General features: G+C 48.3%; 1 protein-coding gene across 10 annotated transcripts in view; it reads left to right on the forward strand.

The window, feature by feature from the left end:
- The window catches only part of RREB1 (ras responsive element binding protein 1), a 177,573-nt gene that overhangs the window by 89,244 nt on the left and 62,578 nt on the right, over nucleotides 1-25,751 (forward strand). For 9 of the 10 annotated variants that reach the window (XM_079933232.1, XM_079933233.1, XM_079933231.1 and 6 more), the window contains 3 exons: nucleotides 17,934-18,051; nucleotides 21,603-21,728; nucleotides 22,335-22,547. In XM_079933232.1, the coding sequence (XP_079789358.1) occupies nucleotides 22,377-22,547 (171 nt within the window). In that variant the 5' untranslated portion in view covers nucleotides 17,934-18,051; nucleotides 21,603-21,728; nucleotides 22,335-22,376. Of the gene's footprint in view, nucleotides 1-17,933; nucleotides 18,052-19,542; nucleotides 21,729-22,334; nucleotides 22,548-25,751 lie in introns of those variants that run through there. The other variant, XM_079933237.1, reaches the window with a different exon arrangement.

Here is a 25,751-nt window from a genome sequence, read left to right on the forward strand (position 1 = left end):
TTTCTGGCTAGGGACAGTCTTTGGATTTCTTTTAAACAGAACTCCTTGCTTAATCCTGCTACTCAGTAACCAGTCCCTTCCTGCTGTATTCTCTTTGTTCTCTCCTGTACTGGGAATTTTTCCTGCATCGAAGTTAACTGCCTTGTGGCCCAGTCTATTGCCAGCGCAGGAAGCCCAGCGCCTCCCTGACCTTCGCCCTCACTCCTGGTAGCCTGGTCTGTCCCTCGGTGATGTTCTCCTGACCCCGTGCTCCTCATGTCTGTCCCTTAGACTGTATTGCAGTAACCTCCTATCTGGGTTATGTGCCTCTAATCGTCACGTTTTTAAACTGCTGCCAAGAGTTTTTGAAAATATGGTTACGATTATTTCATCCCAGAGGTTTTCTTCCAAAAGAGTGGTGGGGGCTTCAGTGGGTTCCCACAGCCACAGGATAAAGTTCACCCCTCTGAGGTGGAGCCTTGACCTCAGCATCGTTTTGCCAGCCCCATCTTTGCCGTTTCCCCCACTCCACTCTTCCTCCTTTTGCATAGTGGGCTGGTGTAGTCTGATGGCTCCCAAGGGTTTTGTTTGCATGGGCCAGAGACCGAAGGCAAAGCTCTGGCAGTTACACAGGGGATTGCCATTTTTTTCTTTTGCCAAGTAAGGGCGTTAAAAAACAGTCCCAACCACCTACTGTCTTCATCATTTCCTCTTTTTTAAAAAAAAAAAAAATTATTTATTCATTTATTTAATTTTTGGCTGCATTGGGTCTTTGCTGCTGCGCGTGGGTTTTCTCTAGTGAGTGGGGGCGACTGGGGGCTACTCAGTTGCAGTGCGCGGGCTTCTCTTGTTGTGGAGCACGGGCTCTAGGCGCGCAGGCTCAGTAGTTGCGGCTCGCGGGCTTAGTTGCTCCGCGACATGTGGGATCTTCCCGGACCAGGGCTCGAACCCGTGTCCCCTGCATTGGCAGGCGGTTCTTAACCGCTGCGCCACCAGGGAAACCTTATCATTTCCTCTTAAAAGGGGGCACTTTAACCTAAAAAAATGAATGCATTCAGCATTGTGAGAATCTCAGTAAGTCCTCATTTTGCTGGAGAAGGGTGAAAATGTAGGCATTTAGGAGCTAGTGCTCTCATGGCACGGTGTCCCATCTGGATGTACCTCTAGGGTCTCCATGCTTTTCCCTCATGCATTTCCTTCTGACTGGAATGCCCTGTCTTCTGAAAGCCGGATCTTTCCTCCAAGCTCAGGTTTGCTTTTGCCCCACTTCCCTCACGCTTGATGACTTACCTCTGGGGAGCCCTGCAGCCTTTCAAGCTTGTGGCTCATAATTCGTTTTCCCTTGGATTGGAATTTATCTCTTTGTGTCCTGTCTACTCTATCTCCCCAGCCTGAGTATCAGCCTTTGAGGCCGGGGGCTCTGTCTTCCAGCTCTTGGTGGTTCTAACATCTGGAGCTTGAAGTAGACTGATGTCTGCGAATGAGCATCGTCCCGTTTCAGGGTTTCACAATGATACCAAATCTTGCCCTACATCCAGGGTACAAAAATAGCATAGAGCCTCTTCACTCATTTTAACCCCTGCAGAGAACGCACGTTTTCTGTGCACTCGCCCCGGCTCTGGCTCTAGCGCACTGAAAGCAGCAAGGATGGGCCTGGAACTCAAACTGCGGGAAACTAAAGACACTCATTTTTTTAAATGAAAGCTGTTTGGTGACTGAAGCCGTCGAAATGATAAGTGAGAAGAAGCTGTGAAAGTTTCAGGGCCTGGCAACTTTGATGGATTAATGTGTCCCTTTGTTTTCCCTTTCTTCAAGCTAAAAAAATTAAAACAGCATTTGCCTAATGTTGTGAATGCGAATAATAACATCTGCCTGTGAATTCGGGTTGTACAGGATATGCGACTGGCACCGACTGCATGGTACTTTCAGAATCTCCACATAAGGCCAGCGGAACTAGGAATTACTTTGCATATCCGTCTTCCAAACTGTGATCCCATTAAATGAATCTTGGCTGATAGGGTAAAAAAAAGTCATCCCCACGATTAGTAGTTTCTTGGTGGTGAAGCCCCGAGAGGGTTATTCCTGCCTTGGCTACGGCATAGCATTAGGGGTTAACTACAAAGAATAAAGAGACGGTGAGGTGTTTTTTTTCCCCTCACATCCCCATCTAAACAGCACAGCATTTTCACTGTGGCTAGGTAGCAGATTGTATAATCTGTTAGACCTTTATTTTTTCCCCCTTAGGCAAATTCTGTTTCCAGATTGGAAACCTGCCAGGATGTCCCTGACCTCTCATATAATTTTGGAAAAGTGTCAGTTATAATTCCGATCTGTTAAGTAACCAGGGCCACTCTCTCGAGTTATATTTTGACTTCTGCATTTTCGTCGTGGGGCTGGCAGAGCATGAAATTGGGTTTGTGTGAACATGTGCGTGCCTGGGTGCAGTGGACTGCGTTTTCTTTCCACAATTGTAATGAAGCATCTTAAAGGGCTTTGAAAAAGTTTCCTCGGGCACATTCAGGGAGCACGGTAGATGCCGTTGTTTCGCAAGTTTTCTGTTTTCTTTGTCTGTACAGGTTGTTCCTGACTTCATGGCTGGGAGGAAGTTCAGGACGTGGAGCGCTTGCTGTTCGGCCGGTGGGGCTGAACTGGTCAGCTGCCTCCTGTTCTCAGATGGGCCAGTGATACAGCCCAGTCCTGTGGCGACAGGAGAGGGGCCGTACAGGAGGCAGCGTGTTTGGTGTTGTTGCACGGGGGCAGTGTGGCCGCTCTGGGCTGTGCACAGTCTTTTTTACTCTGGTATCTCGCCTCATAAAAAAAGATCCTAAAAGTACCAGCTCCATTTTGGAGTGTTGGCACAGGAATTGTTGTGGGTTTAATGCACAACCTGGCTTCTGTCACTCATTCGCCCCCATTTTCTCCACTGCCTTGCGTATGTCACCACTCCATCACCTCTCTCCCGCCCCTCCCTCTTGTCTCTGAGATTGTGAGGGGTTAGGGGACGTGTGTTTAGTCCAGAAAGTTTTTTCTTTTCATTAATTGGCTTTGGAAAGATTCCTTATACCCCAGCAAGGAGCTCTGGGGGACTGTTTCAGACATCTGATCTTATCATCCTCGGAACCTATTAACTTCACATGTGCTGATGGTGATGCCAAGAAAATGGAAGTCCTGGCCTTGAACGCGGGGAGTCAGGGCCCTCTGTGCTCTGGTGTGTTGGACGCCCTCTGGTCGTCCCACCCCGTAAGTGGCACACAGCCCCACATCTGCCTTGATTCCGTAAGAGGTGGAGTTTGGTCCTGGATATTCACGAGAATGCTTGTAGCATGAGGCAGGTGGAGGTCTTTAGAGACCAGGCCTAAGAACACCCAGGTATCCCGGCAGAGCTGAGTCTCATACGAGAGTTAGGCCTGGGAAGGACGTCAGAGGTCATGGCCTGTCCTCACTCTGCAGACGAGGGGTCCGGTGTATCCCAGGCCACTTGCTTATTATGCAGGGAAGCACGTGGTGTGCTCCCTGCGTTCCAGTGGTTAAGGATGTTATTAAACGCTACCGAATTACTTTAATAATAGCAGTATAAACTCAGACTTCAACTGGAGCTACCGTAACTAACTTCTAGGGTTTTCTGGACTTTGATGAAGAGAGCTCTTAGGTTTGCTGCGGACGGAAAGCAGATATGTGCGTGAGCCCGGAAAGCGAGCTCTCCTTGGAAGCGGTGAGACTGTACCACAGGGAGGCGCGGGGGTGGGGTTGGGAGGGCGCTGGTCCACTGCACCTGGAGGCTTTTAAGGCCCGAGCTGAAATGGATGCTGGGTGGGTGTTGCTCGGCATCCTTCCAAGGTTTTGGAGGCCAGTCATATTTTAAACGAGTCAAACAGCCCCTCTAGGCGAGCTGCAGGAAACCCAGCCCCTGGCTTCATGTTGTTGCGTGGTCAGGTCAGCGGGAGATAAAAGGCCGGGACTGTTGGAGGCGAGGCCCCTTCTATCACTGGATGGCAAACTGTTAAGGGAAGATAAAAGGGAAGAGCAGGGATGTTCTTTTTGAACAACACGAGGGGGCCTTTATCGCAGGCATTCAAGTCCAGTGAAGGGGGTGAGCAGGGAAACCTCAGCTTTGTGGTTGCAGGCGTGTTAGAGAACTCTCCTGGAGAAGCGCGGAGTGGTTTCCCAAACGCACAAGATCAGTTCTGTACCACGGAAATATTGGTAGAGGCCAGTCTTTTTCAACCACAGCGGTCCACGTGACTAGGAATGTCTGTAATGTTGGTAGTGTAATGTCAGCTTAAGTTAAATGGGCATTAGCTTGGGTTTCCAGATCTTCGTGCCCCAGAGGTTTCCCTGTGGAGGTGTGTGACCCTGGGGACCGGGAGGAAGTGTCAGGCTGGCCTAGCCAGTGGGGAGCGCAGGAGGCCGGCTCAGTTTCCTTGATTTCTCAGTGGCGTGTGCTCTCCTCTCAGGTTCCCTCCTCCGCTGGCTGGGTTCTCGCTTGGGCCTGAGAGCCTAAGGGAGGGGATCTGTCCGACTGGTGTGGATCTCCCCTTTTGGAATTTCCTTCCTGTTCTTTGTCACTTTAGGGTGAGTTTAATGGCTTGTGAAGGGGTAATCGCTTTCTCAGGGTGGGGCTTGTAAAACGGGACCCCACCTTGAAGAGCCTGGGCCTGGTCAGGGCCGCCGCGTGAGCTCAGGCAGATGCAGACAGCAGACGTGCTTTGGGCACAGTGTACTTGTTTCAGACCCGCCGGGCTTCGGCCCTTGGTTCAGCGAGACACCCCACACCCTCCTGGCTGTTGGGGAGAAACAGAGCCCAGGCTTCCTCCAGGACCGGCTGGTCCACTACTGCCTTCCTCCCCAGGTGCCTCTGCCCGGCAGCTCTTTAGAGCTCGGGGAGGGGGACCTCGGCCGCACGCGCCCCTCTTCCCTCCCAGTGCCCATCCTGCCCGTAGCAGCTTTGGGCCTGTGCTCAGTTTGCTTTAAGAAACACCATTTGCTTGCTAATGTTTTTGGTTGGTTGGCTTGTGATAAACACTTATCAACGTCTTGTATCTCAGAGTATTTGTTTTTCTTCATAGATAGAGTGGTGAATAATTTTCTTAGAGGCAAAATAGAGGGGAAAATGGTCACCCGTTAGGAGGCATAGCGGGCAGCCCTTGGAGCCCGTGGTCGTTGGGCCCAGCACACTCAGAGTCATTCTCAGCTGACAGTTTGTAATGTCTGCTCACCCACTGTGAAATTTTGACCCCAGCTGACTGCCTTTCTGATGCGCTGGGTGAGGAAAGATGTGATCTCCTCCTTCCACTGAGCTAGAAGCATTTCCAACAACACTTTTATCTTCCACAGAGTCATCTTGGTTTTATAAGGGGTGTCGTGCTGAACCCGCCCTGAATTCTGGGAATGTGCAGCCCAGATGCTCGGGTAACCACCTGTCCTGGGGGTGCTCAGCTGGCATCCAGCCCCTCCTCAAGGGAAAAGTAGAGAATCCTGTTTCTGCAGCCTGACCCTTTACCGAGCCTATTGGAGAGAAGAGACAGCCCCACGACCTCAGGGCCTGTGAAAGAGTTGCAGGATATTGCCTAAAACTCTGCAAACTGCTACTGAACTTTACCCCAGCTTCCTCCCCAAGCTGTAAGTGTGACTGCAGGCGCTGAGGCCCACGTCAGAGGAGTGTCCAGAGCAAACCCAATCACTAGGGTCCAGCTGCTGAGAGGCTGGGGCAGCTTGCGGGGTGTCAGCTGCACTGTGCTCGGGTTCTAGAGCTGGGAGGGGAGAGATGCAGGAAAGGGTGGGGAAGAGCCCTCGGGTCCTGTGGGAGCCCGCGGTGCAGACTTCCTTGATTAAGCACATGTGAGGCTGACCAGGATTTGTTTCAGCGGTGACCTGAAGCCGGAGGCGTTTTATTTCCTGCTGGCCATGCAGCCCTGCGAGCTGGCAGCAGCTGTTTTACTCCTAATTGTCGATGGGATTGCATTTGTGATAAGCTAAATTATATTTATATTTCATTGTTAAACTTGGGGGCTGGAACAGAATTTTTTTTTAAGATCAGCAAACTGGGCCCTGCCCTCCATGAGGCGGGGCAGTCCAAGAGGGGATGCCGGAGGCGGATGGAGGGGCTGGGGGAGGGCCAGCCGAGGGCCCAGCTAACCTGGAGCGTCGGGAGGCGAATAGCGTGGCATCAGTAGCTCACACTGGGCGTGCCGTGCCGTTTGTAAAGTGTTTCAGTTAATGTTCCTTTGATTGATTTCTGTACTGTAAAGTATGGAGGGCTGGTATTACTAGCTTCATTTTCCGGATGAGGGAACTGAGACTCAGAGACGTAAGTCGCTCCACTGGTGGCAAGCTGAGTTTCCAGTCCAAGACAGAAGACTCCACGTCGTGTGCTCCTTAGGCTGCGCTGCTGGGGTGTATTCTCCTGGTGCATCCTTCTGAATCTTACAGTAGGATGAAAAAGGGGCTGTCCTCTTAGAAGTGCTGAATCTGGAAGTCAGAAGGCTGGTCTGACTTGGTCTCCCACCCATTGCAGGCCCAGGTTGTGGTTATCCACCCTCTGCTTGAACACTTCCAGAGACAGTGAGTTCATTACTTCACGGGGCCGCATTCCTTCTGTGGGCAGCTCTAGTCGTTCACAGCTCTGGTATAAAGAATTATGGGGCCCCAGACCAGTTTCTTTGTGCCTCCTGCCCAAACCCCGTTCCCGTCATGGTGGACACGGGGGAATGTGCCCTCTCTTCCACGCACCAGGCCTGCAGGTGCCTACAGTTCCTTCAGCCATTTCTTGTTTTCCCCGGCTTGGTTTCCCGGTCCTCTAGCTTGCTAATCGCCCCTCTCTGAATGATTTTTCCATGATCCTTTTTGTGGCATCAGAAAGTGCAGGAATTTCGGAGTCGGGCAACCTGGGCTAGAACCCTGGCTCTGCCCCTGCAGAGCTGTGTAATAGCCAGCAGGTAACCTAATCATTACCTGATACGATTTGGGGGAGGAGGAAATATATGTAAAGTGCCTAACACATCTTCTGGCCCAGAGTTTATGCCCCAATAGATAATACCCCGTAGTTATTAGAGAAGGGATACTCTGAAAGACACATAAATGGCTAAACACTAGACTTGTGACACACCCTGACTAAAATCCTGTTTTCTCTGTTAGCAATAGCTTTCCTTTCTATTTAAAAATTCTTCAGCCAAGATAAGATGTGGAGGCCTCTCCCCACACTTCCGTATAAGCCAGCAGAGCAGATCTAGGGGTGGGGCAGGGACCCTAACCCTTATTCCCCCCCCCACCCCGCAGGGTGCTCTTGTGAGACATTCCTGCCTTAGGTGAAGGCCCTGCCCTGCCCCGGGGGTAGGTGAGGGTGCCCCTCTGCTCAGCCTGAGGGCTCCCGCACCCCCTTTCTCACCAGCTTCCTTGCAGAGTAGAGAACCATACAGGTGTCTGCCAAGTTGGGCAAGAAGGTGATGAAATACCAGATCCTGGTGGCCGGGAAAAGATTGGCTCACCTGGGGAGAGGGACAGGGCTACGCCCATGGGCCGCCAGGCCCCTCCCTGAAGAGAGGCCACTGAGAACAAATGGTTGCCATGCGGCAGCTGCAGAAGCCGTGGCTCCGAGTCTGGCAGCAGTGAGATGAGATCCTGGTGGGGCGATGAGATGGGGGTGGGGGGCAGAGCTGCAGGGGTGGAGTCAGCTCTTCGCAGGAAGGCATGTAATTGGGACCTTGCCCCGTTTCCTCCCTCCAGAGAAGCCAAGAGCCCTCACAGAGGGATGCAGGAAGGAGAGTGGGGACCGCAGGACGGTTTCGTCCAGCATATGTACCAGGAAATCTCCCCACCTTTCCAGCGGTTCCTATTTTAAATAGTGAATTTACTCTGACTCACGTAGATAGGCTTGGTGAGCAAGAACCCTGTCTTCCCGGTCGGCACTCGCCTCCCTGCTGAAGTTGTAGGTAATGTAGCAATTAAAATGTCCAAGTGCTTTTTATTTTTAAAAGAGAGACTGTCCCTCTCCCTGATGGCACCCCTTCCCCACACACTTTACTGAATATTAGAGAGTTCCTTTACGTGAAGACACTGGACGTTCCCTTTGAAAGGCAGCATCAGCAGCCTGTGTTATTCCTGGTACCCGCCGGGGCCCCTGAAGCCTGAGCAGGAAGGGGCAGCCGCTCTAGGCCGTAGGAACAGTCTCCGTTCCATTTTTCTCCCTCCACCATGGGTCACATTAAGAGAGAAACCGCAGTAGACAGTGAGCTAGTTCTGAGGCTGGGGGTGCTCTGGGGTTGCCTTCCCGCCCCTGCAGCACATTTAGTGCCAGGAGCAGCAGAGAAGGGGAGTGGCCTGGGGGGACCGTGAGGGTGTCCAGGGCCACCGGAGATCCCGGCCAAAGGCCTCAACTTTGAAGACCATCCCTCAGCACCCCGGAAGGAGCTTTTCTGTGAGTGACACAAGTTTGGTGAATGCTGGAGAGGGGGCTTTGAGGATCCAGAGCTGCCTGGAGGGGGAGCCCAGGCTGAGTGGTTCTGCTTTCTGTGCACTGCAGGCTGGCCCTGCCCTGTCTGAAGCTCACGTCCCACACGTGCCCGCTCCTGAGGAAGCTAAAATAGCCCCACATAGATTTATCCCTCTCCCTCCGCCCTTATTGTTTTAATTTTTTTTTAAATTTCTTTGTGGTAAATAAAGCTAAAGTTAGAACTGGGGTCTGAGTCTCTGCTCCAGTGCCTTGATTTTTGCTCCTGGGAGTATGATAAGCCAGCGGCTTCTTCCAAATCCTCATAGAAGGAATGTTTTTCAGGGAGATCCTTGGTTTTGTGTCACCCTCCTTCCAGAATTCTATGTAAAGCACTGGTCCTCAAAGCTGGATCTAATCCCCTGGGAGTCAACAGACTCCAGGGCCCGCCCCCAGGGGAGTTTCTGATGCAGCAGTTCTGGGTGGCGCCCGGGAACCTGCATTTCTTCTTTCTCTCAGTTTAATCGAGATATAATTGATGTACAGCACTGAGTTGGTTTAAGGTGTACAGCGTCATGACCGACTCACATTTACTGAGACTGCATTTCTAAAGCAAGGTCTGTGATGCCATTGGACGGGACGACTCTGGGGTGGCCATGCTGGAGCGAGGGTCAGTAGTAGTTAACCTCTCACTGAGTAGATGAGAGTGTAAGGTTTCCTTCTGATGCTGAGCAGGGCCCTGTGGGGCTCCCCGACACGGAGGCCTTTTTGTCCCCCATTTCTTGTAGGCAAGACTCCAACCTTCGCATGGTGTTTGCTTCATTTTTTTTTTTTTTTTTTTGTCGTATGCGGGCCTCTCACGGCTGTGGCCTCTCCCGTTGCAGAGCACAGGCTCCAGACGCGCAGGCTCAGCGGCCATGGCTCACGGGCCCAGCCGCTCCGCGGCCCGTGGGATCTTCCCGGACCGGGGCACAAACCCGTGTCCCCTGCATCGGCAGGTGGACTCCCAACCACTGCGCCACCAGGGAAGCCCCTGTTTGCTTAATTTTGATCTGTGCAGTTCTGCGACTCACTCTCCACCATCTGTGCTCCCCATCTCCTGCCCCCCAGTACTTCCTACACACGTGTCTCCTCCACACCCCAGGAGAGGACCCCAAAGCGTGGACTCCAAGTCTGCAATTGGTTCTTGTGGAAGCGGAAGGCCCCGGAGGACTCAGGTCACTTCTGAGCTCGAGCTCCTGTCAGTGGATCAGTGGGATCCAGCCTCTCCCACAGGACTGGGATGTTTGGGATTTCAGGAGCCTGGTGGCTTCCTTCCAGTTGCCTGCTTGGAGAACCACAGGGTGTAGAACATGGACCCCCATCCCTTTTCTCAGCAGGGGCCGTGCGTGGACGCAGACTCCGTGCAGTGAACTTGTTAGTCTGGGGTGGGAGTCCAGTCCTTCTCCTGCCAGAGGTGAAGGTGGGAGCAGAGAGCACCTTCTTCCTGCCTAGAAACAGGCAGAAATGGGAAGCTGCGCACTGGAGGGGCAGAGGTGACTCAGAAGACCATCGTTAGAAGTCCGAGAATGTGACAGGGAGTGCGTCTGTTCTCTCAAGCCCCGCGCTAGGAGTTGTTGTCCAACAGAAACTGAACAGAGTTTAGAATCTGGATTCGCTTTGCTCTCCCACCGTGGTCTTGGGGGCTGTGCAGTGGGACTGACCCTCACAGGGTTGTTGTTACAGGGATCGAGTAAGATGATGCACTTTAGCTTGTGGCAGACAGTGTTCAGAAAGTGTTAGCCGCTCTCATCATTAGTCTTCATTCTAGTCTTTCAGTGCGAGTGTTGCAGAGGTAGAGTTTGGAACAGAGAGCCTTCGACTGGTGGCAATCCGGGAGGCTTCATGTGAACAGTGGCCCCTGAGGGATGGGATCAGGGGAGGGGTGCAAGTGTATGTTCTGGGGGAAGAAACTGAACAGAGAGTGTGAGGGCCGGTGGGAGAGAAGGCCAGAGGAAAACTGAGGCCAGAGCACGGAGCACTGTGAACGTGGGTCAGCAAGTCCTCCATCCAGAGGGGGCATGTTGTGGAGGCAGAGCCCAGAAGACCACCCGGGGGCCACACACACGGCCGTGGGACCCCGGGTTGCTTCCCTCCACGCACCTCCCAGCTCTGCTGTCTTGCACGTGGCCGGTGCCGAGGGGTGCATCCGCGCTCCCCCTGCGGGTAGGATCCAGGGCTGGCTGGAGCAGCTCACGGTGCCCCGCTGCACCGCTCGAATGCTCTACGTGACACTCCAAGGCTCCCTTTGAGCAAAGCCTGTGCCAGCGAGGGGGAGGGGGCCGTGCATGGGTTGCCGCCCTACCCAAGGCATAGACTGAACTCTCAGCCAAGAAACACATCAACTTCCTGGAACTCAGAGCCGTAGTCACAGCTGTCAGCCTTCAGAGCACACGCGAGGCCGTCCTGGTTAGAGGAGACGGTTTTGCCCCGAGCTTTGCAGGCATGGCCATGGTGCGCACTAGCCGGCTTGGGTTTCATCCCCAGCCTAGCCAGGACTTCCTGCATCAGTCAGCCCATCCTAAGAGAGATGTCCTTGCTGCTTGTTAAGCCCCCGAGTAGCCCAGACCATTTTAGTATCTGAACTCCTCTAAACTCACACTGTTAGCCGGTCCTGGGTTGGCCCAAACCGGCTGTTTCAATCAGGGGATCAACCATCCCAAGTATTTGTGGACATCTGTGTAGGCTCCGCACCGCCTCTGTCCTGGTTCGGTGTTGTAAAGCTCCCCACCGTCTGGTTTGTGGGCTTCTCCTGTCATCCTAGGCATCCAAGCTTTTTCCTGGGGGCCTTAGGACAGATTTTAGATTTCACTTCAAGAACCCTGCGGGTTTTCACAAGCTGGGAAGCTTTGTTTCTAGACCATCTTCCCTTTTATCTTTCATCTCTTCTTTGCTATCTCATTGACCTGGAGACAGGATCCTTAATCTTTTCTTTCTGGCTTCGCATAACATTGTCCCTTATCTCCTCTGGGGCTGGGGCTGGCCTGCCCTCCCCATCATCCTCACAGAGGGACCTCTGCCCTCTTCAGGCCATCCTGCTTCCATCAGATCTGGGCAAAGCCTGTGTGGGAATGCAAATCCAGAAATGCAGCAGCCTCCCTCAGGAGCGCGGGACCCACCCCTCCAGCTTCCTGGAGGTTCTGTCTCCAGGGTACAGCCTCTTCTCATGGGTTCTTTTCTCTTCTCTTCTCTTCTCTTCTCTTTTTTCTTTTTTTGAGGTGGTGGTGATAGAGCTAAGGGGTATCTTGAACTTTCTTCCAAGAACCGTCCTGTACTTTTCCACTCTTGGAGTTGTGTGAATCCCTCAGGCCTGGTGGAACCCAAAACAAACAGGGTAGTGACTCTTGTTACTCAGCTTAATCGAAAGACATTCTTGATATTCAGATCATTTACATCCAAGATCAGAGGATGGAAGTTTCAGGGTCAAGTCTGTCAGGTTGGCCCTCTCCTCTCCTTGCTTCCCCTTGTGGATTGAGGAAGTTACTTGGTGGACTTTTTAAAGTATCTTTTTTAAGTGAGGGGAGGGAGTGGGTCCATATTTCAATGAGAGTCTTAGTTATATTCTGGAAATTTTTAATTCCAGAGACTTGTCTCTCTGTGGGTTTTTTTTTTTTTTTTTTTTTTTTTTTTTTGCGTTATGTGGGCCTCTCACTGTTGTGGCCTCTCCTGCTGCGGAGCACAGGCTCCGGATGCGCAGGCTCAGCAGCTATGGCTCACGGGCCCAGCCGCTCCGCGGCATGTGGGATCCTCCCGGACCGGGGCACGAACCCGTGTCCCCTGCATCGGCAGGCGGACTCTCAACCACCGCGCCACCAGGGAAGCCCAACATAGGGAAACTTTGCTTGCTTTTTTTTTTTCAAACAGTATATAATTTCACCTCACGCATCTTTAAATTTAGATGGGTGGGGATGATCTGAAAGGATGTTTTCTTTGTGCGTTTCTGAAACCTCATGGGAATTTTAGTAAAATGGTCTTGATTCACAGTTTCAAGGAAGGTGGGTTATATATCAAGTAAAACCGGGATTCTTATCCTACTTATCCCGGATGAGTTTCTGGGGCCCCTGACCCCCTTGATACTGAAGGAAAATGTTGGGTGTAGTATGTCCTTTTATCTGTGGGAGGGTCCATAATTTTCATCAGATCCTCAAGGAGGGTCTTGCCCACAAGAAACAGCGGGAATTGCTGGGGTAGTAATAAGGGTTCCTCCAAGTTAAAGGCGGGGGGTGGTGGTGGTGTCTCTGGCCTTTCTGGGGCTGTCCCTGTGAGTTATTCCTTGCTTCTTGATACTTTATTCAAAATCCAAAGAACTTTTCAGAAGAGAAAGACACAAAGAAAAGGCAGGAGAACTGAAGCAGTGAGGTGTGAAGAGAGAGAAGCTGTTGTGGTGTCAGAAATCACTGAGGAGCTGTTCCTGATAGGAAGGGCTGGTGGAGCTTTCTCACCCCCAGCAGACCCGTTCGGGAGGAGCTTGCCCGCCTTAGGTGCTCGGCAACTGTGTGGACAAAGTAAGATTCAGGATGATAAGTGGGCGTGTGACGTATTGGGCAGCTTTTCTGCAGACACTCCAAAAGGGACAAGTTTTTGTCCGTGTGGCAGTCACTTTACTTCTTTACTCTCTCCAGTTTTGCACTCTTTGGAGACTGTTTCAGAGACAGAATGGGCTGGAGGTGTAGTTCTGAATTTTTGAATTTTATTTTATTTATTTTTTTATATAGCAGGTTCTTATTAGTTATCTATTTTATGCATTTTTTTTTTTTTTTGCGGTATTTGGGCCTCTCACTGTTGTGGCCTCTCCTGTTGCGGTGCACAGGCTCTGGATGCGCAGGCTCAACGGCCATGGCTCACGGGTCTAGCTGCTCCGCGGCGTGTGGGATCTTCCCAGACCGGGCCACGAACCTGTGTCCCCTGCATCGGCAGGCGGACTCTCAACCACTGTGCCACCAGGGAAGCCCCTATTTTATGCATATTAGTGTATATATGTCAATCACAATCTCCCAACTCATCCCACCGCCACCACCCCTCCCCCCCGCCACTTTGCCCACCTTGGTGTCCATACGTTTGTTCCCTACATCTGTGTCTCTATTTCTGCCCTGCAAACCAGTTCATCTGTACCATTTTTCTAGGTTCCACGTATATGCGTTAATATACGATATTTGTTTTTCTCTTTCTGACTTACTTCACTCTGTATGACAGACTCCAGGTCCATCCACCTCACTACAAATAACTCAATTTCGTTTCTTTTTATGACTCAGTAATATTCCATTGTATATATGTGCCACATCTTCTTTATCCATTCATCTGTTGATGGACACTTAGGTTGCTTCCACGTCCTGGCTATTGTAAATAGAGCTGCAGTGAACATTGTGGTACATGACTCTTTTTTTTTTTTGGTACACGGGCCTCTCACTGTTGTGGCCTCTCCCGTTGCGGAGCACAGGCTCCGGACGCGCAGGCTCAGCAGCCATGGCTCACGGGCCCAGCCGCTCTGCAGCATGTGGGATCTTCCCGGACCAGGGGCACAAACCCGTGTCCCCTGCATCGGCAGGCAGACTCTCAACCACTGTGCCACCAGGGAAGCCCTACATGACTCTTTTTTGAATTAAGGTTTTCTCAGGGTATATGCCAGGTAGTGGGATTGCTGGGTCGTGTGGTAGTTCTATTTTAGTTTTTTAAGGAACCTCCATACTGTTCTCCATAGTGGCTGTATCAATTTACATTCCCACCAACAGTGCAAGAGGGTTCCCTTTTCTCCACACCCTCTCCAGCATTTGTTGTTTGTAGATTTTCTTATGATGCCCATTCTCATTGGTGTGAGGTGATACCTCATTGTAGTTTTGATTTGCATTTCTCTAATAATTAGTGATGTTGAGCAGTGCTTTTCATGTGCTTCTTGGCCATCTGTATGTCTTCTTTGGAGAAATGTCTGTTTAGGTCTTCTGCCCATTTTTTGATTGGGTTGTTTGTTTAATATTAGCTGCATGAGCTGTTTATATATTTTGGAGATTAATCCTTTGTCCGTTGATTTGTTTGCAGATATTCTGTCCCATTCTGAGGGTTGTCTTTTCGTTGTTGTGTTTGTAGTTTCTTTTGCTTTGCAAAAGCTTTTAAGTTTCATTAGGTCCCATTTGTTTATTTTTGTTTTTATTTTCATTACTCTGGGAGGGGGATCAAAAAAGATCTTGCTGTTATTTATGTCAAAGAGTGTTCTTCCTATGTTTTCCTCTAAGAGTTTTATAGTGTCCAGTCTTACATTTAGGTCTCTAATCCATTTTGAGTTTATTTTTTTGTGTGGTGTTAGGGAGTGTTCTAATTTCATTCTTTTACATGTAGCTGTCCAGTTTTTCCCAGCACCACTTGTTGAAGAGACTGTCTTTTTTCCATTGTATATCCTTGCCTCCATTGTCATAGGTTAGTTGACCATAGGTCCGTGGGTTTATCTCTGGGCTTTCTAGCCTGTTCCATTGATCTATATTTCTGTTTTTGTGCCAGTATCATAATGGCTTGATTACTGTAGCTTTGTAGTATAGTCTGAAGTCAGGGAGTCTGATTCCTCCAGCTCCATTTTTTTCCCTCACGACTGCTTTGGCTCTTCGGGATCTTTTTTTTTTTTTTTTTTTTTTTGCGGTATGCGGGCCTCTCACTGTTGTGGCCTCTGTCGTTGCGGAGCACAGGCTCCGGATGCGCAGGCTCAGCGGCCATGGCTCACGGGCCTAGCTGCTCTGCGGCATGTGGGATCTTCCCGGACCGGGACACGAACCCGTGTCCCCTGCATCGGCAGGCGGACTCTCAACCACTGCGCCACCAGCGAAGTCCTCTTCGGGGTCTTTTGTGTCTCCATACAAAGTTTAAGAGTTTTTGTTCTGGTTCTGTAAAAAATGCCAGTGGTAGTTTGATAGGGATTGCATTGAATCTGTAGATTGCTTTGGGTAGTATAGTCACCTTCACAATATTGATTCTTCCAGTCCAAGAACATGGTATATCTCTCCATCTGTTTGTGTCATCTTTGATTTTTTTCATCGGTGTCTTATAGTTTTCTGAGTACAGGTCTTTTACCTCCTTAGGTAGGTTTATTCCTAGGTATTTTATTCTTTTTGTTGCAATGGTGAATTGGATTCTTTCCTTAATTTCTCTTTCTAATCTTCCGTTGTTAGTGTATAGGAATGCAGGAGATTTCTTAGCATTAATTTTGTATCCTGCAATTTCACCAAATTCATTGATTAGCTCTGGTAGTTTTCTGGTGGAATCTTTAGGATTCTCTCTGTATAGTATCATGTCATCTGCAAACAGTGACAGTTTTACTTCTTTTCCAATTTGGATTCCTTTTATTTCTTTTTCTTCTCTGATTGCTGTGGCTAGGAATTCCAAAACTATGTTGAATAATAGTGGTGAGAGTGGACATCCTTGTCTTCTTCCTGATGTTAGAGGAAATGTTTTCAGTTTTTCACCATTGAGAATGATGTTTGCTGTGGGTTTGTCATATATGGCCTTTATTATGTTGAGGTAGGTTCCCTCTGTGCCCACTTTTTGGAGAGTTTTTATCATAAATGGGTGTTGAATTTTTTTTTTTTTTACATCTTTATTGGAGTATAATTGCTTTACAATGGTGTGTTAGTTTCTGCTTTATAACTAAGTGAATCAGTTATACATGGGTGTTGAATTTTGTCAAAAGCTTTTCTGCATCTGTTGAGATGATCATACGGTTTTTCTTCTTCAATTTGTTAATCTAGTGTATCACATTGATTGATTTGCATATATTGAAGAATCCTTGCATCCCTGGGATAAACCCCACTTGATCATGGTGTATGATCCTTTTAATGTGGTGTTGGATTCTGTTTGCTAGTGTTTTGTTGAGGATTTTTGCATCTATGTTCATCAGTGATATTGGTCTGTAATTTTCTTTTTTTGTAGTATCTTTGTCTCGTTTTTGTATCAGGGTAATGCTGGCCTTACAGAATGAGTTTGGGAGTATTCCTTCCTCCACAATTTTTTGGAAGAGTTTGGGAAGCATGGGTCTTAGCTCTTCTTTAAATGTTTGAGAGAATTCACCTGTGAAGCCATCTGGTCCTGGAGTTTTGTTTGTTGGAAGATTTTTTAAATATAAATTTATTTATTTTATTGATTTATTTTTGACTGCATTGGGTCTTTGTTGCTGCACGCGGGCTTTCTCTAGTTGCGGTGAGCAGGGGCTACTCTTCACTGCGGTGCGTGGCCTTCTCATTGCGGTGGCTTCTCTTGTTGCAGAGCATGGGTTCTAGGTGCGTGGGCTTCAGTAGTTATGGCTCGCGGGCTTCAGTAGTTGTGGCTCGCAGGCTCTAGAGCGCAGGCTCAGTAGTTGTGGCGCACAGGCTTAGTTGCTCTGCGGCATGTGGGATCTTCCCAGATCAGGGCTCAAACCCGTGTCCCCTGCCTTGGCAGGCAGATTCTTAACCACTGGGCCACCAGGAAAGCCCTGTTGGAAGATTTTTAATCACAGTTTCAATTTCATTATTTGTGATTGGTCTGTTCATATTTTCTATTTCTTCCTGGTTCAGCCTTGGAAGGTTATACCTTTCTAAGAACTTGTCCATTTCTTCCAGGTTGTCCGTTTTATTGGAATAGAGTTGCTTGTAGTAGTCTCTTAGGATGCTTCGTATTTCTGCAGTGTCCGTTGCAACTTCTCCTTTTTCATTTCTAATTTTATTGATTTGCATCCTGTCCCTCTTTTTCTTGTTGAGTTTGGCTAAAGGTTTATCAATTTTGTTTATCTTCTAGGTTTTTGTTAAACATTTCTTGCATCTTCTCTGGACGTGTAGTTCTGGGAAATGCTGTGTTCTAGGTCTCTCTGAGTTTGCAGAGGGCCAGACACAGCTTTCTCCCAGGTCGGGGGTTTGAGGCCCCTGGCACCCCAGAGCAGACTTTCTCAAACTCTCAAAGGGCATGTGTAATTTGAGGAGTTTTCTGTATCTTCCCTACAGAAAGGAAAAGATACACCTTTGGTCCTATTTGAACTGTTGTGGACATTTTCCCCACCACTCGGGAAGAGGCATAATAGTCACTGCTTTACTTAAGGGGCTGTTTAGTTCCATATGTTTTACTTTCAACTCTCTTCCTTTCTCCTTCTGTTTCTGATAGCACTTAGTGTTGTCTTTTCTTCTCTTCCTTTTAAAATGGCGGTCCATCAGCACCTGCTGTCAGCATGCCATTCAGATGCTCAAAGCTTCGCTTGAAGCCATTGGTCTCGGCCATTTGCAACGTGATGACGCCCTCGATGTTGTTGGGGCATGTGCTTTGGGGGTTCCTTCCGTCCACGCCACACTCGATTCCAGTTGCTCTTGCTCGGGTGTAGTTGACCTAGTTGCTGGAAGCTTGCTTATAAGTGCAGGCAGGGGATGGGAAATGCTGTTGTCCTTAATTTGTGACTCCCAGTGGTAAAAGTGGAGAAAATGATACAGAGACAGGATCCTGTCTGGTCTGGACTCCCTCTTAATGTCATCTTTTCTTGTTTTTGTAGGTTGCTCCAATCTGTTCCAGAGGTGGTGGCTTTGAGGTGTGACCCTGCCCACGCTTGGGCCCAGCCAGCACCAGCTCCTCAGTAAGGAGAGCCAGCTTGATAAGACGAAGATAAACAGGTCAGTTAAACTTTATTGACACTCCTTGAGTCACAGTAACTTTGAATGTTGTCTTCCCTCCCCTCCCCATGTCCCCGTTGAGCGGTCCACCCTCTGCTTGGGGTCCTCCTGAGGTTTTGGTACAAAACCAAGGTGAAGCTCTCACTGTGAACTGCTAGTTATTCCGCACCTAAGAGCCGGGGGTGTGGGGTGAGAAGTCCCAGAAAGCGTGCCGAGGACCTGGCTCACAGGAAGCAACGCTGCAGGCACCCCCGTTCCCTGCTTCTTCTTTCCCACCCGCAGATTTGAACTCTTTGTGTTCAGAACTGGAACACAAGGCCAGTCCACTTGGCCATGTCAATAGAGATGACGATTTCCTTTCATGTCTGTGATTTGGGGGCCTCATCTGGGTTCCCACTCCTCTCTGGTTGCAGCTGGAGGAGATTGTACTAGAATGGGGCCAGTGATTTTTATTTAGTTTATTATGGTTATTATTATTATTTTTTAATTTGCAGTGACGGAGCTGATGTGTAGGATGGTATCAGGGAGCAGAGGAGAGAATGAAAATATACGGACTATAAGTATTTATAAAGAAAGTGTGCTTTGTAAATGGACCTTAAACTGTTAAACCTATCTTTCACCCCCTGAGATTGAGTATCAGAAGGTTTAGGTTGGTCAGTTTGGATTACTGCTCTAGTGTGGTCCACGGTCGGGCGTGGGGTAGGTAGAAAGGACTAATTCTGGCTGCTGGCTTCTGGTTAAATTAGTGCATAAATGCACCTTAATGTTAAGGTGGATTTGTGTTTTCTGACCGGGAACAATGGGCTGCATTGTTTTACAACCAGGTCCCTGCCCTTCTTCCTGCTCCATCCTCCCTAAAGGAGAGCTCACGCATAACACACAAGCGCAAACTGGAGGAAAATCTTCGAACAGGTCTGAGAGGCTGGTTTGGGTTTTGCTTCTGAAACAGCTTTTCAGGGACGAGTCCAGTGACTGTTCTTCTTGTCAGACAGTGTAACTGGGAGTTTCATTTTGTTAATTGCTCTTTCTGATCAAAGATGAGAAGAGTCTGTATTTTAAAAAAAATATTACTGTTTACTTACATTTAAACAAGGAAAAGGAAGTGAATGTAGGTGATCTTGGTGTCCTCAGTGGGTAGTGTCACACTTCACACTTTAGCCCAAAGGGGAAATAAATTTAGCAAATGTCTTCCTGTCCAGACAAAATGGGAAATAGCAAGTTTGCATGACTTTTCTCCTTTTCCAGTTGGGATATAAGCCCCTGCAACTTTCAGCCCTTAGGTTGGTTAACTGTTGTGACTATTGCTGGGTTTCCTATATTTAGGACATTTAGGTAGTTTGCAAGAATGTATCTTTGATGTTATAATGATTGTGACAAAAATTCTTACTGGCACTTTGGCTCTTTTTGATGAATATATTTTTTGTTAATTTTCATATTGACTATTTCCCTTTTTTCCATTTTCTTTCCCTACTCAGTGAAAGAATTAGAATATGTTTTCTATAACTTATAATTTTATATTTATCTAAAAGGTGATTTCTCTAATCAATTCCTGGTCTGAAAAACTCTACCACACTTTTCTTCTCTAAGTATAGTAATAGGACAAAAGCAAGATCATCTAAACTCCCACTATAAATTGGTGGAAAGGTTAACTTTATTTTTACTGACATAATGTAATTACAATAAAGATTTCTAGTCATTTATTTTATAATTTGATGTACATTAAAACTATGGGGGATATATATTTAAAAGAATGAGATGGTTTTGGTATAGAAGGTGTCCCCTTACTTGAATCAAGGAACTAATCATATACTGATTGATGACAGCAATTCTGGGGAACTGATGATACTTTTGTTAGAAATCCTTTAAGAAAGAAAATGAGGTATGTGTATACTTCCGTATGTGTGTACTCGTGTTGAATGTTTCTTCCTAGAGAGGAATCTCCCAAATAAACTTTCAAAGACAGTCAAAATTGGAAGTTTTAAAGTACAATTTTTAATAAGTTTAAATGGTCTTCCATATATGGAGGAAACTTCATGGAAAGACAACAGCTTTGGGGTTTGTTGTTTTCTTGTTTGTTTTAATTTTGGACCAAGGTTTCCTCTTTATTTTTTTTTAATTTAATGTGTATTTTTATTTATTTATTTTTAATTTATTATTTATTTGGTTGTACCAGGTCTTAGTTGCGGCAGGCGGCTTGCCGGCTCAAGGTTTCCTCTTTTTTTTTTTTTTTTTTTTTTTTGCGGTACGCGGGGGCCTCTAACTGCTGTGGCCTCTCCCGTTGCGGAGCACAGGCTCCGGACACGCAGGCTCAGTGGCCATGGCTCACGGGCCCAGCCGCTCCGCGGCATGTGGGATCCTCCCGGACCGGGGCACAAACCCGTGTCCCCTGCATCGGCAGGCGGACTCTCAACCACTGCACCACCAGGGAAGCCCCAAGATTTCCTCTTTTAATGGGAAACATGTGAGGGGTGAGGCTGGATCAGTGGTCTTAAGTTGTATGTTTAGTAGTTAGTCCTCTGACTTACCATTTGGAAAAGTATTAGAGTCATATCTTCAAAATGTCTACTAAAAGGAAGGCACATTTTGTCTTTTGACAAGGAAAGTACTGTTCCTGAGCTTCTCTTTGGCTCTTGGGTAAGGTTTTAGCTCGGGACTTCTCAGCTGATGGCAGCATCACTTAATAAAGTTATGTCCCCAGGCTTTCCTGCTCTGCTGCTGGACACGTTTGCAGCTGCTCTGGGTGTTACCGTTTGTCACATCCTAGGTCACTTCTCCTAGAGGTGGAGGAGGAACCACAAGACATCACATTCTTTCTGGTGTTGTTCCTAAATATTCACTTCGCTCCTGAGATAATTAGCTTGATCTCTGAGACAGCTGTGGACTTGAAAAATTTAATGCACACTGGAGCATAACAGGATGTGTGGCTAGAGAATATCTTCCCAGATAAAATAAGGGAAACAGTTGACCTGGAGACTTACTTCTGGCCGTACCTGTAGCCATAGTACTTCTATGGAAGAAGCATAACTAGAAAAGGCCTGGAGAAGTAAAGTTTGATGTGTACATGGGCTGTAGTTTTCCCTTTAGTCAACCTATTTGTATTACCAAGTTTCTTTAAGGTCTGACCTAGTCCCTCCTAGACTCTGAGCCTTTAGAGGTTTTAGCCTTCAGACTCTGACTCCTTTACTGCCTTATCTTTGGTCAATTTTAGGGGGAGGCAGGAGATGGTCAAGTGGGAGTCTTGAGAGTCCTTGTGGGAGACAGGAGTAGAGTATGAGAGAAAGTTTGCTGTATGGATATAAATATGAGCTTCAGAAAATAAAATACCACAGAATCGTTTTGGCTGTTGGGAGTGAGGGTGACAGCACTGTAGGGCACATCAGTTAAGGGTGAAAAACAACCACAGAACGTGGTTTTGGAAGAAAAAGAAGAGTTAGCCGCCTCCTCTCACACTGTTCCCTGTAGTCTTGAGAATATAGTGGTCTGAGATTAGAGTAAACAAATGGTTTCTGTTTTTTCTTCACTGAACCTTTTTGCCTTTGCTTTTCTTCCAGTGTCAGCGAGTGATACCAGAGAAGAAAAAAAAAAGAAGTGAACCCAACCTCATTTCCTCCTCCACGTGGGCGATTGCTACAGCAGGGGAAGGTCTCACAGTATATCAGTTGGGGCAGAAAATGGAGGTGATTGGCAGTGGGGGCTGGGTTTTCTTCTGTCCATTTTCTGGGGTACAGCTATATTATGTACTTGCATGTTTTAAGAAGCAGTCTTTTTTATGCTGATTTGAAATTTGGTTATAGTGTTGGGTGATAGCGTTGGCTTCTCAGTTGTCTTAACAGTTCGGGCTCCCCATTAAAATCACGGTATTGTAGCCCGGAGTTTAAGTGAAAGCTGAGGTTTCTCATCCTTAGTTGTTAGGTCTAGAACATGCACATAGCAGTAAGTGAGTTAGGCTGTTAGGTGGGTGCTGGCCAGATGGCAGCTCCTCAGCTTCCTAATTGTTGTAGCCTTTCCCACTCTCCCTATTGAAAGCTTAGGAAAGGCAGAAAGACCTGCCTTGGGCAGCTTCGTCGGTGGCACATGCTCAGAAAGGAAGCAAGGTTATCGGTTTGGTATGACAGCACTTGGTTTAGATGAAAGCTTAAGTCATAGGAGTCATATGAGTGTCAGCTTGAATTGAAGAAGGGGTTTTAACCCGACTGCAGTGGTGGCAGCCATGGCCACTGCCACCTGGTCGTGACAGAAGCCTAAACTTCCCATTGATCACATCAGCAATTTCTGATTTTCAGTTCCGTGGCCGAGGCTTCCTAGAAGCTTAAACCTTTGTCCCAATGATGTCAAGTTCGCCCGTTGGCTTGGAAGGTTCAGATTTGTCTTCCATCAACACCATGATGTCAGCGGTAATGAGCGTAGGGAAGGTTGCCGAGAATGGTGGGAGCCCCCAGAGCATCAGGTCCCCCACGAAGCCTCCGGGACCAAATCGTATTGGCCGAAGGAACCAGGTAAGCGTTAGTGTGCCTGGCTGTGGCATCCATGAGAGTGTTGGGAGAAGGATGTCCCCTTGAGCCCCAGCTTCCTAAGCCAGAAACTCAGATGTGGTCAGAACTGAATGGATGTACCCAGAGGCCATAATCCTTTTTCAAGAGCTAACTTCTCATAGCTTATGTCAGTTTCCCTTTGTAGAGAAAATTTTCCACGCTGTGGTGTCAGTATTGGTGAAAGCGCCCTTATTCTCTGCCGTGTGATTTGAGTTGAATGCGAGCTTTCTCCACGGGACAGGCGAGGCAGAGAACTCGGCTTATTCCTCTCCTGTGGCATGATTTGTTTCCTCGTTCAAGCAGCTGGTTAATTGGGTTTCTGATGCCACCTCCTTGATTTTTTTTTAAGTGTCTCCAGATTAGGTAGTGATGAGTCCTGGCTGTGCTGGAGCTGCTCTTCAGCTTCCATCCTTGACAAAGCACACAATGGGGCTCCCGAGAATTCCACTCAAGATGCCATTTATTCCTCTTGAATTTTCAGAGATCAGGAAGGGTGGAGAAGAGGACATGGGAGGGCAGGGATGTTATGAAAGGCCATGTCTCCTCCCTTGGGAAATAAGATGAGTCTTTTAATTAATGTACAAACGGGGCACTTGAGAAGGTGTTGCTGTCCTGCAGCAGCATGCTCGACGGTGCGTGAAGCTCAAGGACTGAGGTGAGCCATTCCCCTTTCCACTCCGCGTCCACGTGATGTGAACGTTCCATGTTTGGCTTCACTGATTTAATGGGGTCCCGCCAAACCCTTGGGAGAAGGCAGTCTTCTGAGTTTGTCCAGGGACTGGGGGTGGACAGGAAGGTAAGCCTGTTGGGCTTTTGTGAGTTAATTTTCTTTTTTTATTAACAATCCAACAGTGACTGTCCTTATACAGAATTGTCTGAGCATAGTGTGATGGTCTTCTATAAATTTGTAGACGTACAACATGAATTACAGCTTTTGATACGATGTGCCCTCCAGGAAAAGCTGTCCCTGCCTAAAATCCCTCCAGCAGCACAGGAGTGTCTGTTTCTCCACCTCTTTCTCAAGGCTGAAGACTTGGCAGAGTTAAATGATGCTTTAGGGTTGGGGCATTGATACTTTTTCTCTCTTTTTTCCCTTGTCTCCACGTGCCTCTCTTCCTATGGGTACCTGAGAAAATTCTCAGCCTGTTTGACTGTGGCCTGAGCCGAGAAGGAGTGCTAGCTCTGGGAAGAAAAGGTTTATTTCCACTCTCATGTGACTGTCCATCCATCCATCTATCTGTCCATCCCTCCATCCATGCCCCTATTTCACAATATACACCCTCCTCCTCCTTCCAACCAGGTACTGCGCCAGGTGCCGAGCTCTTCCTTAGAGTCCAGCATCGCCCCAACACAGGCAGACCTGGCCCAAGTCCAGGCTCTGGTCCCTTCCCAGTGATTCAGACAGTAGGTAGAGTCGTAGAGGGGGCCCACGGCACCTCCCTCCCTGCATGGTAAGTGGAGCTGACTCCACAGGGGTGCCTGGGCCATTTTCCACCCACTTCCTGTGTCCTCTGGGGTTCCTTAGGGCACTGGCTGAGTTTTTGAAAGGAGGTCTGGGCTAGAGGTAGGATGGGAAAGACAGTGCATTAAAAAAAACAAGCGCAGTGCGGGAGAGAGAGTGCAGAGTGCGTTGTCCTTACCTGGGATGGACAGGAGGGCTGAGAAGGGAGCCCTGGGGAGAAGCCCAGCAGCTAGCAGAGTTCCAGGGCAGATTAACCACAGCCGGAAGCCAACAAGGGTGCCAGATAGTTTCATTATGGAATGGTTAGTTATCACATTAGCTGCTAATTTTGTCTGTCAGCTCAGGAAGTGTGCTCCTTCCACCAGCACGGCCACAGCCACTGGATTCAGCACTCTCCAGTAGGTCCTCTTCCAGCATCACGATGCTCCCTTCTCTGTTTGATTTGTCTTTAAAAATTAAATCTGAGTCTGGAGACTTCCTTCTCCCAGACCATCGTGGATGTCCTGGACCTGTGCTATGGTCTGCAGCGTGCCGCTGCCCGCCTCTGAGAATGGTGAGGCTCCAGTTAACCGTAAACCCAGAATCAATCCCATTAGCCCCAGGGGACAGTCAGCGTGTCTGGAATCTGTCTCAGGGGAACGCAAGATGATTTTTTTAAAAAGAACTTAAAAATCCTCAAGAGGCTGGCTACTTGGAGGCCTGACTTTTTAACATGTATTTCCATCCTACCGATGAATCTCTTTTTTTAAAAAAAGAAAACAAAGCACTTTTTAATATATATTATCACTAACCTAATAATTTAACAAAAATACCCCAAAGACCGAGTTTGGGCCCAGCTGTGAGGCATCCCTCCTTTTTATACGAGTGCTCTCACTTTGTTGTTACTACTTTTGGTTTTGGTTTTTCTGCCTGGTGGTTCTTGGCCAGCTCCTTTGTGACTGTCGTAGAGTGGGGATGAGACGGTCTGACACCCTCTTCCCCGCAGACACACACGTTGCCTCGGGGAGGAGTGGAAGTGGATGACCACTGGGCGAGGGTGCAGCGTTTTTTTGTGTTTTGTTTTTTAAATTGTCTCTGGGTTGATCACCTTCCTTAGAATTCACATCTGTGATTGTTTTTAAATTCAAGAGTGAAACAATGTGTGGCGTACCTATTTCTCAGACCCGAGGTCGCAGACCGGGAGCAGGTGTATGTCGCTTACAGTGAGGCTTGTTGGTCTCTGAAGAGCGAGAGGGACCCACTGTAGAGCCGTGCGCTAGACCCACCATGCGTCCACTCCACCCCGTCTGGTGCCATTTGTTTTTATGGTCTTCAGGGTGACTTTTATTTTCGTCATCTCTCATGAGCCAACCACAAGGGTGTTTCCTTTCTGTGCCTTGGGCTTAATCCTTTTTGGGTCAGACTTACACAGCCTGGCGGTTTGGGGCATGGGCTGTGGAGCAGCTGGCCTGAGTTTTAATCCTGGCTCTGCTACTTAATAGCCCTTTGATCTGGGGCAGGTTACTTGCCTCTCTGTACCCGTTTCCTCATCCCGAAAATGGGGTCCATAGTGGTGGCTGTTTCTCACAGTTGTGTGAAAAACACTATTCTGTATGTGCGGAGTTTAGCACATAGTAAGTGTTCAATAATTGGTATCATTTCAGGGAACAGAAATGCATTCAAATGAGTACAAGTGAAAAGAGGCCTATTGAAAGGTGCCCGAGGGT

The sequence above is a fragment of the Stenella coeruleoalba genome, assembly GCF_951394435.1.
Source record: "Stenella coeruleoalba genome assembly, chromosome: 10".
NCBI classification, from domain to species: Eukaryota; Metazoa; Chordata; class Mammalia; order Artiodactyla; family Delphinidae; genus Stenella; species Stenella coeruleoalba.